Source organism: Meleagris gallopavo, chromosome 9 (assembly GCF_000146605.3).
Source record: "Meleagris gallopavo isolate NT-WF06-2002-E0010 breed Aviagen turkey brand Nicholas breeding stock chromosome 9, Turkey_5.1, whole genome shotgun sequence".
In the NCBI taxonomy this organism is placed as follows: domain Eukaryota; kingdom Metazoa; phylum Chordata; class Aves; order Galliformes; family Phasianidae; genus Meleagris; species Meleagris gallopavo.
Window position 1 is genome coordinate 3918467 of NC_015019.2, and position 17759 is coordinate 3936225.

The following is a 17759-nucleotide window of genomic DNA, read 5'->3' on the forward strand; positions in this document are numbered from 1 at the left end:
CACTGATGTTGGAAAAGACTACTAAGATTTTTTTTTTTTTGCTCAGGATGCCATACAGTACAAAGTAAAAGTGAAGCCACACAGGAAGCCAGGCACTGCAGTTTTTGTCTGTTGCAATAAGACATGGAGAAATGGTTTCAAGAGAGAGAGACTTAGACTGAAAAAGGAAGAAATTTTTTCCAATAAGAGTAGTGAGGCATTAGCACAGGTTGCCCAAAGATGTAGCAGGTGCCCCTGCAGACACCCAAGGTCAGCCTGGGTGTCCCTGCTCAATGTAGGAGAGTTGGACCAGATAGCCTTTAAGGGCCCCTTCCAACTCAAACAATTCTACAAGGATGTATGAGGTGCTGCACATCTCATCCCAAAAGATGCCCTCTGAGACAGCGGAGGGGTCAGAGATGGGTTCTGCTCCAAACCCCAAAGGGGAAAGACATGGCATGCAGACACTGAGAGACAGAGGGCACAAAATGAGCAGCAACAAAAGCTTCACCGTCGCACCCACGTTCTGCACAGGAATGCAAAGCAGAGGAGAGACGCGGGAAAAGGTTGGTTATTTTAAGCAGCCATTTGTGATGATTCCCTTTGATTTCCCCCCAACTCTGAAAAGCCTCCCTTCCCCCTTTGAAAGCAGCCTTTCAGCTGGCAAAGCCTATTGAACTCTGAGAGAAGAGCAAGGCCAGGATCAAGGCTCTTTTTTTTCCCAAGGATGCTGAAGCGTGCTGAATGGGAGAGGAGGGCCCAAGTGACAGCAGGAACAATGGCACCATCTGAGGCACCCGGGTGCAAAAAGCAAAGCACCCGGGTGATTGGGGCCACACAACTCCACTGCAGTTTGGTCTGAGCCCCAGAGATGGGCCCAGGCAGCACTGGGGCTTTGCAGGAGAGTGCAACAGATAGAGCCCCAAATTGCAGCCCTAATTGCAGCCCTCTCACAAACACAGCCCCAAAACAGAGCAGCAGATGTAGTCTTGGCAAGCACGAAGTTGAGAAGTTCGGGCAGCATGTGCTGCAAGTTCTTACTTAGTTATTTATTCAAGGACCAATTGACCTTCTCAGGAAAAAACCACACCAATGCGCAGCTCATCTTGCAAAGTTGCAGCCAAATGATTGTCACTTTTTAGTCAAAAATCCAGCTGGGATTTGAACATTAAGCAAAGTGAGAGAATGTAGAAGTAACAGATTGCCTGCTCATTTGCAGGGGCAGGATCGTGTGTGCATTGGAGGGGGAAAGGCGTTCACAAGCCATCTGCTGCAGCCTGCTGGGCCACCAGTGGTCCTGGGACAACATCTCAGCAAGTCTGTTTCCATCCTTCCTCTTCTTTGCCTCCCTGCTGCAACTAAAACACACAGACTCTGCTCTCCAAGCTCTTCCCAATCATCGTTACTATTCTAAAGCAAGCTCCAAATTTTAGAGTCCAGAAAATGACAATCTGAGATGCGACAAAGAGACAAACGTGGAAAGCAAAGCACACCCACAGAACGAAGCCAATGGATCTGTGGCTTCGAGTGCTGTCAGAGGCATCATAAATGCACACAAATCCTTATCAGAAGTATATTCAGTGTGAGAACGTTGGGTCTTATTTCATGTCCCAGAACAGGCTGCAGCTTGAAGCATTACACTACAGAAAATGAAAAATAAAATGGCAGAATGATTTTTAAGCAAAACGGGTCGGGCTTTTTGGTTAGTTTATACAAGAATTAAAAATTGCTGCCAGGACACACAACACAACACACCCCCCAAATCCCCAAACTTTCACAAATGCCCAACACCACCGCTACTTCAACAGCCAAAGCTAGGTTTTCCTGCTCCATCTCATTAATAAGCTTGCTAATTCCTTGATTTCATTAGCATTCTCCAACCAAGCACGATGCAGCGTGACACTGCCTCCCACTGACCACCACACACCCCCATGTCTGCCCCACAGCCTCGGGGCAGCCCAGCCTGGGTACGTCCCCACAGGCAGCAGGCAGCTGTCTCCCACACCCCAGGGGCTGGGTAATGGCTCTGCCTGGGAGGGAGCATTGATCTGAGAGGAGCACTGATCTGAGAGGAGCACAGGGAAAACCCTAATGGAGCACCATCCGCCCATCTCAGCGCTCCTCCATTAATTTAGAGATGCCAAAGGACTTGACTTGCAATAGACACATGGGAATTACAGAACAGCTTGGGTTGGAAGGGAACTTAAAGTCCCTCTCATTACAACCCCTGCTGTGGGCTGCGTGCCCCCCACCAGCTCAGCTGTCCAGGGCCCCATGCAACCCAGCCTTGGGCACCTGTAGGGATGAGGCACCCACAGCTGGGAAGCAGCACACGTGTGATGCCCCATGCCAGTCTGAGCACCACCTCTAAGAGGTGTGAGCATTCTGAAGGTAATTTCCTAGAAGCTTTAAAGAAAAAAAAGAACTTATCAGCTTTCCCTTAGAAGATGAGAATGCATCAGACAAGCTGGGTACCTGCTGCAGCGGCTTCCAGTCGAGACCACAAACTCTGGACAGCTTTCTGTATTTGACCTTTGCTTAAACTTTAAGGAGAGTTTCCATTTGTCTTCTCTGTGAACTCTTCTGCTTATAGATTCATCCTCCAGGAAGAGACAGTACTTTTTTTTTCCCCTCCTTTCCCCCGCCTCAAGGGGATGGCCTCATTTTTAAAGATTTCTTCCTGCAATCTTCTCCACTCTCTGCAGTTCACATATGTCATTTTATACCTATTTCTGAGTTCCCTTCGGGAGAAGCCGCGCATTAAAGTGAGAAGCGATTAACTACTGTAAGTGATTTGAACACAGCCTCGGAAAGGGCGATTTGCCACAGTACGCTTCGCTCAGAACAGACCATCAAAGCCCTGGAAAAAACACGCTCAAAGCCCTGAGCATCATCCCATGCAGGATCCCACTTTGGCCACTCATCCTGAGAACAGCAGAGCAGCTCCGTGCCCTGGCGCTGCCTCCCCTCTCCTTGTGGCTTTTTCACAGCCCGCTCTGCTAAATGTCACACGTATCATTAGCATTATAAACAGGGGATGAAGGCGTTCTTTATCTTCAAAGTCACCATAAAAGCGAACCTGAAGTCTATTACTCAAACGCTGCGACAGAAATCAGCTTAATTAAATTCTAAAGGGCTTAAAACAAAATATACATTGCAATGATGGGGGATAGAACATAAACTTTTTAATAGTAGTAACCAAGCCCGTTTGCCATTTCTACAGGTGTAATAAAAATGCTAATATATGTTAATGTTTAGTCTGTGGTTAATGTTTTGTCTTGTTAATTTCCCCAGGGCTTTTATTACTGATTTAAATCTGCCACAGTGCTGGAGTGATTGCATTGCTTCCACGGACTGTGGCCCACTCTCAAACCCATTCTGATTAACAGAAGTGAATAAACATTTAGCTAGGAGAAATGTTCTTATTCTATGCTTGTAATCATTATATACATTTTGTCAGAAGGATGTGAAAGAGAACTCCCCACTCCCTCACTCTTCTCACAGCAGAAGATATGATTATGGACATAACAATGAATCTACAGCCCTTTATTTTTTGGAAGCACGTCATTATTCAGCAAGTAATGATCGTTGTGGTTTCACACACTTGAGCAGGAACGTAGTGTGACAACATAGATGTCTTCTGCACACATTTCTCTAACGTTCCCCATTAATAGAGCACTGCTGTTAATCAACCCTGTTGCATTACGACCCATGATTCAGACATCACCTTGCAGGGATTACATAAGACAGCCTCCTGACCAAGCAGCCGGAACAGCAGGGATGGCAGGGAGCAACCTGCCCTCCACACTAAGCAGAGCACTGTTCAATAATGCATTCCCTTTAAATAATGCAGCACTATAATGTGTAAGATGCACACAAACACTAATGCTTAGAATAACAGCGCCTGTCACACCAGGGCAGGCAGTACTGGTGGACCCCTGCAGTGCATTACCAGGGGGCTGTCACCTCCAAAGCCCAGTGGACATCCCAGTTGAGGAGGGATTGGTGAGAAGGAAACATAACCATGCAATTTTTCCACCACATCCTCCAGTCAGAGCGGAGTGCCAGGAGATGCTTTGCAGAGGCTCAGTGCCACAGCAGGAGTGTGGAGGACCCCTCTGCACCCAGGCTCAAACAGAAGGCTGCCAAGGCATTCCCATTGCAGCGTGGCACTCCATTCCCAGCAGCACCCAACATCCCACATGTACATAAACCAGCACACCCTGCCCAGATCCCACCCTCGCTGACCCAAATCCTCTGCTGTGCTGATGCCCTTTTGCTCAAAGGAGCCATGACCTCCGTTGGAGCACAGCCTTTCAAATGTGCATAAAATAACGCAAACAAGATGTTCCTCCTTTCTAGCACCGCCAGTATGCAGCATTTAATCCACCAGAGAAAGCTGCTTTGTATTTAAGCAAAAGGCTGTTTATTGTTATTTATAGGTAGAGAGGAAGTTGGACTAAATGATCACAGTTGTTCCTTCTGCATTTATAATCTGACGTGCAATTAAAGCACAACTTTTGAAGTCAGCATTTCCCTCCAGTGTTTTGTTCATTCCGTGTTTAACGCAAAACAGAGTATTTGTTTCTTATGGGCAGACCTGGGCAGCAGACCACAGGGCATGCACTGCTGTCCCAGCACAGCTAACAGTAGGAATCAGTCAAGCAAAATAAATAAATAAATAAATAAAAATACATCAGCTTCATTTTCAGCGCACACTGATGCAGTTTTCCCAAGTGGAGACATTTCCTGGAACAGGGCCCCATAGCACACTAACGTACCCGTTATGTTTCTAAGTTAGAGCCATGCAGGATGATGTTTCTTAGACAACCAAACCTCAGCTTTATTCCTGGAAAGAGGAGTAGAATTGCCTGAATGATGAACACGCAGCAAAGGGGAAATGCAACAAAAAAAAAATAGGGAGGAGTGAGCCAGGCCAACCAAAGTCATGCTGAGGAGCAAAACTCACTGCGCACACCATTATGCTCATATCACCCCTGTTCCATGTCCCAGCAAGGCCCTCCTGCTGCAGAGACGGTTACCTTCTCCAGCTCAACAGGCTGAGAGGCAAAGCAAGGAAGTGGTTTGAAGGATGGCCAGTTTCCACCAAGAACATCCCAAGTTCCTTTCTGCGCCTCTGCCTGTTGCATGGCCACCAACACTGGTGAGAAACAGCACAGGGCACAGACAGAATCATTAAGAGTGGAAAAGGCCTCTAAGATCACCAAGTCCAACCCAACCCATGCCCATAACCACATCCCTCAGTGCCACGTCTCCACATTTCCTGAACGATGAGGGCTCAAGGCACACAAGGTGCGTTTGCTATTTTCCTTCATTCCGTTAATAGGTTTTCTTTGCAGATTTCTGTGGATTTTAATATTGCATTGTTTTTGTTTTTGCCTGCAGCACTACAAAAAGGAACAATCAGAGAAATGAATTCCTAACAGCTTAATTTAGAGAGGAAAAACAGATATCTGCCATCAGTCTGGAACATAAGGCAGCAACCTGGAGACAGCCTGGCAGAGGTTATTTAAGAGCAGTAGTGTCAGCTGGGTAGCAAATGTGGTCAATATCCACTGGTCCAACTTTCTCCCTATAGCCTCGAGCGGCAATTCAATTATTCTTTGAGAAATACATTGTTGAATAATTAAAAAGTTACTGCATGACATTTTTTCTTTAACCAGACTGATTCAATTTGGGAAGTATAAAGCCATTATAATGTGTCAGCTAGCAATTAGCTACTGTACACTGTTTGTTCTTGAATATAATCTTTGGGTAGAAGGGTAATATTCTCGGAAACGCAGCATTAACTTGTTTCTCAATGACTTTAATATGGCTCTTTTCAAATTACTGCTCATAAAATCTCAGGGAAGAAAAATCTACTGATGATATCCCATCTCCTTAATTAGTTCTCTTTCTATCAGGAATCCAATAGCAAGTATAACATCTATATAAAACAGAGCACGCCAGGCTTACTGCTAATTCTGCTTTAACTGGTGATATCAAAGCACGTAAGAAAGAACAGCCATCCTGTAATCCACGAGGGTCTCTGCTCACAGGTATACGCAGCTTTTCAGATCCGTACTTCAATGAACTCTTGCACCAAATCCCAAAAGGTTTTGCGAGCACTTTTTGCTATGAAGCACCGCTCTATGAAGGGGCAGTTGAGCTGTGCAGAAAACCTTCCAACCCCAAAGCACCCCAGTGCTCCCCAGCCATCCTTAACAGAGGGCCAGAACCCCACTGCCTGTGGCTCTCCCATAGGAAGGACCCCAGCAGCCACCTCTCTCATTCTCAATGCCACCTTCTACTAAAGCAACCAGGCTGGAGGCACGGAAGCTCACCAGATCATCAGTGGTTTTTAAGCTGCTCAACATCTCCTGCAGAGTAATAACAAGCACTGGATTTCCAGCTAAGCCCAGAGCACCACCAGGATGCACTATGGGGACAGGGAGCCTCCCCAGGAGCATCTCCCAGCTCAGGGGTGAACAAGGCTGTGCCCACAGCCACACCGCAGCCTCCTGGGGCAAAGCCTGCAACAGAAATGCAGTAACTGTTAATGGCAGAAAGTGGCAAAAATCACTCAGCACAGCAGGGATTCGTTGCAGTAATATTCATCCTTCCAAGGCCAATGAAGTGCTCAAGAAGGCCCTGTGTTCTTTCATCCCTCACAAAGATCTTGTTATTCATCTTTTGATTTCTTAATTTTGAAGCTACTGGATCCATATTAATTCTTTTTTTTCTTTTTTTTTCCCCCTTCCTGACAGCAAATTCTGTCTAATCCAATTAAAGGTCAGCACAAGATAATTTACTCAAAACACAGCAGACAAGGTAAAAAGACTCCTATTAGATTTTTGCCCGTGATAAAGGAATTACGCTCTTCCCAAAGACAAATCAGGCTTATTGAAAATGTAAATCATTATAAACATCTTTATAGAAAATATCTTCAGGGCTTTTTCTTAGACTTTGTTGTAACACATCTTGCTCCTACATGCGCTGTGGTTAGTACAATTGAATTACAGAGTGACTTACAGCAGTAGATTAGGTTCTGCTTGATTGAGAATATCTTTATAATGGAAATCGGTGTGCACTTTTAACCTTGTTACAATGCTGCCTTCTATGTCTGATTAATATATTAAAGTGGCTCATTCCACAATAGGCTGCTTTCAGACAAGTGAAAATGAATCTGATTTTTATCACAACACCTTTACTGATGTTGACAAATCAATGGCTGGAATTTGATCATCAGAAGCAAATTCCTATCAATTAAGATCCGATGATTCCAAAACAAGGGGCAAAAGCACCGGATTGGAACAGATCAAATAATTTCACTGCATTTCCGTATATCATCTCCACTTTTTACTCACTTTGCAAGCTTTCACCACTCAGAGAGATACAGATTCCGCAACAAACTCCTGGTAGAAAGTGCTCCTGAAGTGCTTTCTGGTTCCTAAGCAGTGACATACAATGAGCAGTGGGCTCACGTTAGATAGAAGGAAAACTTTAAGAGAAAGAATGGTGCTGCACTGGCACAGCTGTCCAGGGAACAGTGGGATCACCATCCCAGAGGAGCTCCAGAACCATGGAGAGGTGGCACTGAGGGACGTGGCTATGGGAGTGTTCACACAGAGGAAGGATGATGGAAACACCAGCACAGACCACTGAAATAGCAGAAGAAATAGCTGCTTTCTGATGCTCTGGAGGGCAGGTGCACGAGGTTGATTTGTACCATGACATGGATCAATATGTGCTACCCAAGACTTAATAAGCTTTGGAGAGAAGTAACTCAGTCGTCCCCAAGTTATCATCAGAAACCACTAGACTCGCTCACTTCATCCCTCGGCAGGTCAGTGCTTAAGAGCATCATCTCCACCACAGCAAAAGAGAATTAGGTGTGAAAATTGATTAGGTTAGAAAGATATACCTGCATAAAGAATCTCTACATTCACCAGCTGCCGGTTGGATTTTTCTTTTTTTCACCTCTTCAAACAGAAATAACTCTGCCACAGTGACTGCAGGCTATCAAGGCAGCTTTCTGCAGCCTCTCACTCAAATGAGCCTTTCACAGAATAATGAAGTTAGCAGCAAACTTCACCCTCGTGCATACATCTGAGAGCAGGACCTGCACCCTCAGGGATTTATTAGTGGGGAAATCCAACAGGTAGAGATAGAGAAGGGCTCTGGCTTGCTCTGCAGCAATGCAAAGAGGCCAACAGGACAGCTTGGACAGCAGTGGACAGCTGAAATACTAGCCTCATCTCTTTGCAATTTTCTTCCAGTTAAATATATTGCTAGATGGTATCTTTCATGCCCAGTACCTCAAAGCCACTTTATAATAAGATGTAAAAATGATACAACGCACAGCTCTGAGCGCACACTGCACGCTGGCAGAGAATTCAAAATGAAGCAGAGTACGCATTGCAACCCAGAATCTCATTTTCTGCATTGCAAAACAAAATGCTGCTGCTCTGCATGGGTGGCTCTGGGCACTATTTCTGCTTTGCAGAGGACCACTTTTAAGTTTCTGTTTTGTTCTTGGCACATTCATCAGCATTGCTAATGGGGGAGCTGGTTACAGGCGTAAGGCAGCAGCGCTCACGGGGGTTATTGCCACTGGAAGTAAACTCAGAGTAGTTAGCATGAAGGATGTCCCAGGAATGACCTCGGATGGAGTTCCTGGTAGAAGCTGCAGTTGTGGATAATGAGGCCAGAAGAGAGTTTAGCACAAAAAGGCATAACTAGATGGGTATATGTGAGCAGGAACCTGGCACTGCAAGGCTAAGGATATAGTATCTGTAAAGGAAACGGAGCAGAACACATTTTGCAGAAGTTCTGGATGAGAAGCAAGGGGGTCGTGTCCATAGGAGTGATCCTTGGGTATTCTCTCCCCGTTGAAACAAAGATATCCAACCAGTTTTGACAAAGACTCAGACAGCTCCCCGATTCCCCATTTTGCATAGATAGCACTGTTTCACCCATAGGGACATTTCAGACAGAGTTAAATACAAAGCAATGAAACTCATGCTGTAGAAGTAAATTCCTTAGGGCCAGTCCATTTTGCCTTGCTCCAACACAAACATCCTTCTGGTAAACTAGACCTGGATCTTACAGAGAACCCCAAGCACAAAGCTGGCTTGACTGAGAAGGGACAATGAGGAGGTTCAGTGTAACACTCAAGTTATGAACACATCTCCAGTACCCCGGACCATTGGGAGGAGCAGTTCCCACAACCAGTACTTCTCTCAGGTGGCAGAAGACTCAAGACACCCGGAGGGGTTTTTCCAACACTGTGATCTTCAGTTCAGCCTGAAACTCATTTTTTTCCCCACCTCAAATCCAATTATTTCAAGTCCTTGCATTATGTCCTTGACCATTACCATCTATTGTAAAATGAGAGCTTGAAACTTCAAAGCCTAAAGCCCAGAACTCAAGCAGCAGAGATACTCATACACCCCTCCCCCTCCAATACACTCTGGGTTGGGTGAGATGAGCACCAGCTCTCCCCTTTTTGACATCCCAAGCATCCCCTATCCAGGAAAAAGGAGAGAGAAAGTGGGCTCTGTGCAGTTAAGAAAGCAGTGTAACACTGCACAGCTATATATCAGCATTTCCAACAGTTAGGACAGTTTTCCTCTGCCAGCTCTCAGCACTGATGTCAGGACCAAGGAGACATCTAAACATTTGGGGAAAAACCAGTTCCACAGCAACAAAGCATCCCCTCCACTCAAACAAGAAGCAGGCCAAGTCCCAGTATGCGCAAACAGGTACACAGAGCTGTTAATTAACCTGCACAAATCTGTGCACTCCTTCTGACTTCAGCTGAGAAAAGATTCAGGGAGTCCCACCACGTGCATCATGCTCACACCGTGCCCAAAACAGCATCTGAAATGAAGTCAAGCCAGGCTCAGTGGGCGCCCTATGCAATCCCCTCCCATAAAATGTAGCAGCCTTAGAAAGCTCTTTTTACAGCACAGACCATAAAGTTGCCACCAGCTGTGTGATCTGCTTCTGACCGAAGTCAATGAAAAGATTTGTGTGAGCTTCACTGTGAAGTTGGGTTTGGCATCAAACATGTTGTCAAAGGATGCTCTCCGTGCTGCAGGGAGAGGGGGGGCACTGCCAGCAGCAGCCTTCTACTTTTAATTAAAAAAAAGCATCGCTGCAAATTCCACTGAAATGCCACAACGTGCCAGAGGCTAGAACGCATCCAGTTAAAAGAACAGAGGAAAAGCAATAAAAAAGGGAAAAAATAGAAAAGCTTACAAATAGAAACAAAATCGAATGCTACTTTAAATTAAAGCCACGTTGACATCTAATGGCATCTCCCCCTGCTTCACTCTGGCCATGTCTGCTGCATCCACCTAGCGGCTCTGCACAGCCCTGCACCCCATCCACCAGGGCCAGACCCAATTCAGTGATAAATTCCCCCAGAGCCTCATTTTCCCTCAGCATGGGCAAGAGGTACAGCAGCACACTGCTGTGCCCATGAGAACGTAGGCAATGCTGACCAATGCATGAAGCACGCTGCATCCTCTAGAGGCAAAGCTTTGTTAGCAGCAAGTTAATTAACAGCATAGCAATAATGAGCTTCTTCCTTAGGGCAGGCAAGACATGCAGCTTTCAGTGGGCTGAGAATAACCTCTTAGCTTCACTGCTGCCAAGGGGCAAGTGGTGGCCAAGAGCACCCATGCCAAAGTCACTCCCATGAGCAAGATACAGACTCATAACTCAATTTTTGTCATTACTCATTTAGCACCAGCCAAGCCACCAGCAACATGAGGATGTACAGATCCAAACCAGTTCAATGCTTTGCTGTGTGCACCCCCATCTATCTGAAAATCTCCACTACCTGAATCTCCTCAGCATAATACACCCAAGGAATTTTCAGAGGATCTTCTTGCCGATACCATCCTTGGTGGTCAGATTCATTTCCACCCTGCAGCAGAACAGACACCTGCTTGCCTTGCCCCTTATCAGGGGCATCATACTGCGCATCACAAGATGGGTAACAAAAGTAAGCAATGAACGCATCTTGGGATAGCTGAGCAGCTCTGAGCTTACTGAAATCTAAGTCTCACTGTATTTAGCTTTAAGCAAAAAGGGAGCTGGCCACCAGCATTAGGAGAGCAGCCAGAGGATTAAACTTTTCCAATAATGAAACTGAAAACGCAGAGGCAGTGCACCCAGCTGCCTATCCCATAGCTGTACCACATTAAAAGTACAAAGAAACCCATCTGAGCATCTCAAAGGGAATGATTCTGCAAACCACGCTGTCATTTCAAAGCTTCCCTCTGAAGCCTCTCCCAAGCCCCAGCATAGAAAGAAATCCATTAGCAGATAGGAAAACATGGCAAGGCTCCCTGCTGCCATCCGGGCAGTGCAGCCCCCAGTCAGCTGCCTTAACAGCAGCACACACTGCAACCACCCCAATGGGAACTGAATAAGTGGGTATGGAGACGGGGCATTTCCATCCCCGCCAAAAGCTCCTTTACTTACATACCCTTGAACTTCACTCCTGTGCATGGGCAGGCGCTGCAGACAGAACTGCTGTCAGGCCATGAGGGGAGCAGAAGAAACTCAGCATATCAGCTGTACTGAGTACTCTTGCACCCAGAGATGCAGATCTGATATGTTTTTGAGTGGTAGGTTTGTTAGTGTTTTACATTATTTGTTATGAGCTTGTAGAACTAACCAGAAAGATCTCATGTTCCTTTGAAGCCTGCTCCCATTCCTAGATTTGGTTGTGCTACAAACATCAGCTCCACGTTATGTTCACATCCAATCTCAATTACACCAGCAGGTAAAGCTCCCAGACGTACAGTGCAATACGGATAGCAAAGCTGAAATCCAAATCCTTTTCTCTGATGACTTACACCTGCAGAGCATCCCCCACTCTGGGTGGAGGAGATGGCTGGAACCTCACCCCCAGCCACCCACCTATTTCCACATAGGTCTCACCAGGCTACAAACTGCTTCTTGCTCAGTCTGCTATGATGGGTTCAAAATCCCAGTGAGTTACAGGAAGGAAAAAAAAAAAGCACTGAGGAAAAATATTGACAGACAACTGTCTGTGCTGAGTCAATAACCTTCACCTGAACTCTGCAACCTTACAAAATAAAATTGCAGTGCTGGATTCTGTGAGGGGATCCCAGAGGATGTCAGCTGTGTGACACCCAGACCTGCTGTCTCTGATGTAGTTTCTACAAGAGAGAAAGCCCCAACTCCAAGAAGCATGGGGGTTGGATATTTCATGAAGTTTATTCATGCTGTGTTAGATTGTCCCTATTTGTGGTAGGAAGCACAGGCTGACAGCAATAACTACATTCATGGTTAAAATAACAAGAAGAGAGGGAAGCACCAGGCACGTTTTCAATATGGACCAAAAACACTGGGAAGAAGTAGTGCCATAAGAGCCATACCAAAAGACAGACAAGGGTGGCAGTGTTTACATTCAGGCTATCATCCCAATAAAGGAACGGAAGATAAGTTTTCCATAATTCCAGAGGATTGTCATGACAAATAACCTGCCCTTATGCTTCATAACATACAGCGAGTTGAACTTTGCCTACAGAAACTTTCATGCCAAGGTCAGAAATAAAGCAGGCTGAGACAAAAAGCCAGCACAAGAGCAAAGCCACGTGTTTTCAGAGAAAACTCCTGTGGCACTTTAGGCTTTGATATGACAGTGGCGTCTAAAGCCAATCATATTTACAGGATAACAGTAAATACAAGTGTTTGCTTCCAGGTATATTCCTTGAAACTCAATATGTGCCAATAAGTTTAAGAGAGAAACTTTCATTCCAGCACAGCTACAAGAAATTGCATTCTATCACTTAAGGGCAAAGATGTATGCCCCAGATCCCAGCTGAGCTGTGTTATAACTGCCAGCTCCTCCATCACTGCCCCGTTCTTCTCTGAGCAGCTCATAGCTCAATTGTAAGAAGTCACTCTGGGCTCTGGTTGACACAAGAGTTTTAGCTGAGCAACAGCAGTACTTCAGGATTTAAAAACCCCAGTGACCATTCTCTTTAAGTGACAATTGCTAAGCACTTGGCTTGCTTGCCTCGAAAATTTTCCTCTGCCCTGCTATAACTCAGGAACATCTCTAGAGCAGATAAAAGAATCACACAAGTATTAAATAATCAAGAGAAGCTATGTTTAAGTACCTAACTATAGATGGCACTAATGAATTCAAACTGCTATATCAAATATGAAAGTAATGAATGGTTTGCCAATGCTCAGTGACTTTGTGGTTTGGGTCGTTTTTTTTTTTTAATCTAAAGTCAGTCAGTTTATATACTGGTTTGGCAAAGGATGGGTACATAATGGCTCTACTGCCATGGCTTGCAGTGACTTTAGCAGTGCACTGTGTACTTAACCTCCCACAAACACATTCTCAGCAGACAGATCGAGGTCTCAATGTTTGGCAACACAAGTGACAGCCCTGTTGAAAAATGCACGCTTAACATTGTGCCAATAGAAGTACAACAGAGGAAATACTGGAATCACTCTAGGATCACACAGCAACACAAACTACTGGTGCACACATACATGAGTGTAACCCAACTTCCCAGAAATTTGGTCTTTGTGAAACCACTCAGGTGCCACCACACATCTATGGGCTGTGAAATAACGTGGTGACACATCTCAGGCAACCACCAAGCAAGAGTGGCACAGAAAACAGCTGAGAAGAGAGCTGCTGGCTGAATGCCACAGAGCTCAAAAATCCATAATCTGATACATTTCCAAAACCCCAAAAAGATAAGAGTTACCTACAGTGCAAGTACTACAATGGCCTACATAAACACAGATCTTTTGTAAACGGCAGCCAAGAATGACAGGAACAAGCAGCCAACAAGAAAACATGATAGATTTTAATCATCACAGGCTTTAAGCAAAGTACAAGTTTTTTTGCCCCCATCCCCAGCTCTACACTACCTGCACAGATCAATCAACTGTGTCTCAAGAAAGCCTCCTCTGCAAAACAAACATTACGTTACCACGCTCCATTTGTCCTTGGTGTTCAATCAGAGCAGCAGCTTATTTTCTGAACAAGAAAGCCTCGGTTTCTCAGGAGGTTCAGAAATTCACACAGCATGTTTTTAAAACATCAGATCTCTCCTAATAAGTAGTAAGTAGCCTCAACCCTGGGATTAAACACAGCCCATAACTAGAATGAATTACCCAAATGAGGAAAACTAGACCTCCTTGAGTACATCAGAAAGCACAGATGAGAAACATGGCTGGTGGGCACAGTAGCGATGGGTTGATGGTTAGATTAGATGAGCTGAGAGGAGTTCTCCAACCTTAATCATTCTGATTTTAAGTATATGCCTATACTTGGCATCTACTTGGAGGTACATTTTAGTAACGATAAAAGAGGAAGAAACGGTTTTCTTCCCTACCCCAGCCCACAAACCTCGAACTATAGATAGTCTCTCTCTATCTCCCAGGATGCTCAACATGCTGAGACAAAGCTGCCACATTATATACTCATTATAAGTAAGTTCTTACTTGAATGAGTGAGGGTGTTTTTTCTCCCTATTAGCTTTCAGCACAGTCCCTGGAGCACCAGAGAGCCAAGGGACAGCTAAAAAAGCACGTCCTCTAAGAACTACCCAAAGTAGGAAAAGCACCCAATTAGAAAAAGGACGCCAAAACATCTCAGGTCTTGATCTCCCATCCCACCTACAAGGCTGATGCCAGGGCAAATCCAGAATTTCAGTTCTGAGCAACATCACATACAGAAAGAAGAGTTGAACTCACCCAAACTGGGGAAGGGGCTTTCTAATCATGCAGCACTCCTCCTCAAGCAGCAGCCCAGGTCCAAAAGACATGCTCCCTTCAGTAACCTGCCCTTATCTGAGTCCAGGGCTCTAAACCCTAGGTCCACCCCTTCCGCTCAGGTAAGAGCACAGGTGCAAACACTTTGCCTGGGCCAATCACTCCTCTTCACCAGGTGCTCAATCACCAGTTCAAGCCCTGACCTAATAGCTTCCCCACAGTTGACCTTTCCAATCTTACTCTTTCTGTGATTCTGATGCCCAGTTCCCCCAGATACCAGTTTCAAGTGCTCTGAAAAGTTTTAAAACCGAGAACTGAGATGAAAGGAGAAAGGAGCTGGAAATCTGAGCCCTTGGGGATTGTTGGCTGTAGGAAAGGGGTAGTTTGCTTTCAGTACACAACTGAGAACTGAGCCCTGCTGCAGCCAGGAGCAACAAAAAACCAACTCACAGTTGCCGAGAGCTTTCCTCCATTCTTCTGCACGTAGATGACTGCATCCCGCACCAGGGAGAAGAGGTTCAGGAGGACGTGCTCCATGTCATAGACACCACGCATGCCCTTGGTCAACCCCTCCAAGGAGCTGATGTAATCTCTCCAGTGACGGTCGATCTCACCAACCCCTGCCAGGCACCCGTACGTCACCGTGCCGCAGTACCCGGCGCAGGGCTTGGCCAGGAGCAGCCCCTGGCAGTGTGAGCAGTACCACATCTTGAGCAGCGCCCGCCCGCACTCCTTGCTGAGCTTCAGGTGGTCGGTGGTGTTTATCACCTCGATTCCCAGGTTGAGTGCTTGCAGAAAGACCCGCGTGGCCTGCAGTGACTTGGACACCTGCGTCATCATCATCTTCGGGTAGTTACCAAAGGCCTTGAGGTCTCTCCTGGCTGCACGAAGGCATTCAGTCATTTCAACTGAGGGATCCGGGAAGCCAGGATTGATCAAGTGGGAGTAGACCAAAGGAAATAAACTATCAAAAAATTCATTTATCATGTCATTAACGCTGATGTCAGAGCCCAGTATGTACAGCGAGACATCCGTGAAAAGTTCTCCAACAAACTTAAGAGCTCTGGGCCCCATGCTCTTGTAGTGGTTCCTAAACATGCTGTTGGTGAAGTTCCTTGCGTGTCTCACTACGATCTCAAAGGCTTCTGCAGAAGAAAACAAAACAAAACGGGTGATTAGGAGATGAGCTCAGAAACAGGGAGGAAAACTTCAGGTCCCATCACAGCTGCAGAGGCTGCTCCCATCCTGACCAGTGTGGGTCAGCCATGCCTGCTGCAATACCGATCACCTTCAGCCATTTGGATATTAGGAAACATTTATTCTCAGGAAGAGTGGTGCTGCATTGGCACAGCTGCCCAAGGAGTGCTGCCCTGGAGGTGCTCCAGAACCATGGGGATGTGGCACTGACGGATGTGGTGATGGGAATGGTGGGGGTTGGGGTTGGACTTGGGGATCTTGGAGTTCTTTTCCAGCCTTGATGATTCTCTGATCCTACAATTTCCAGGTGAACGCCCACATCCTTTAAGCATGAGCTGCATTTCAAAATTGCAAAAACAAGGATCTAGTTAACATTTCAGTTTTTAAAGAAAATATTGATCCAAGAAAAGGCCTAGACTGCAATTTCACTCTCTCCCTCTTCCATATTGATTTGAAATTAACAGGAATTCTATCTTCAGACAGTTTATGACAGAGATAAATGTTTGACAATCTACACAGTGTTCAAAATCAGGGAACAGTAAATGCCAACATTCCATTATGAAAAGTAAAACATGTAGGAGTTTAATCACAGAGGATATTCAGACCCAGCTGGTAGCACTACATGTCCTCATGCCACCTGCAAGGCCTCTGCAGCTCCTTAGCTCTCCTGAATTCACATTTTATCCTCCCTGGACACAGCAGCTCCATGGCCCAAAACGATGCAGAGCCTCCAAGCCTGTGGGTCTCTGACACCCCATGCTGCAGCTGCTCTCAGCCGTGTCACTGTGAAAACCTGCACCCAGTGCACCCAGGCTCTATTTGCATGGAAATTATCCATGTTCAATAATTAAAGGGCGTGTTTAATTTTTAAAGCCATAAGTTCCATTTTTTTTTTCTCTTTGTTAAGTCGGAGATGCAGCTGTGCGTGGTCTGACTCCTGCACACAGGGATCCAGGATCAGCACAGCCACAGGCGGTGCCGGGTCCCCAACAGCTCCCAGACCACCCCCAGGACTCCATGCTGCTTCCCCCAAACACAAACCATGCACAAAGGGGTCTGATGCTCCCTGCTGTCTCCCATACCAGCATGCAGAAAACTACACTGTGAGCACCGATTGGAACAGAAATGACCAAACACAACCATTCAGACCACATTTCCACCTGCCTGGTGCCAGCAACCCCACCAAAGCAGCAGTAGGAAAGCAGATTCTGGCTGCTCCGCTATGGGAAGTTTTAGAGGGAAAAAAAAAAAGGTTCTTTAAATAGGACACAGGGATTATGAAACTTTTTTTCTCCTTTATCCTCAAGAGCACCAGAATAGCTTTTGCCTGAACAAAGAATACAAAGCATTTTTTGGGGCAGCATTTTTAACAGTGCCAGGATTCTCATGCTGTGCTCACGGCTCGACTTTAACCTCCTCTCTGTGAGTTCCCTTATAAAAAGTCACCCCCTCTTCCCTCTCCTCGCTCCTCTGTGCTTTGCAAGTTACCATCAGAGCCGAGAGACCCTTCACTGATTAGAAAAATATTCCAGGCTCCAGTGCAAGGCTCCTACAGCGAGAGATGCTGCAGAAAGGAACTGAGAGCAGCGTGCATCAGAGCAGCACGCACACACAGTCCCACTGCTTCAAGGGTCGTGACACGCACATCGTTTTTCTCATCAAGCTGCCTGAGAGTGCCTATTTCATGCGCCTCGGAGTCTTTGCATATACCCATTAGAGAGCGCAATAGGCACAACAAAGGCACATAGAGCCTCCTGCTGCCCCGCTAATAGATGTGAGAAATAATAAAACTTGGTCCA

The 17759-nt window shown here is 45.9% G+C and overlaps 1 protein-coding gene across 1 annotated transcript in view; it reads right to left on the bottom strand.

Moving 5' to 3' along the window:
- Positions 1-17759, bottom strand: part of GPC3 (glypican 3) — a 115104-nt gene that overhangs the window by 51785 nt on the left and 45560 nt on the right. The window contains exon 4 of the mRNA XM_019618147.2: positions 15214-15908. Within this exon, the coding sequence (XP_019473692.2) occupies positions 15214-15908 (695 nt within the window). The remainder of the gene's footprint in view (positions 1-15213; positions 15909-17759) is intronic.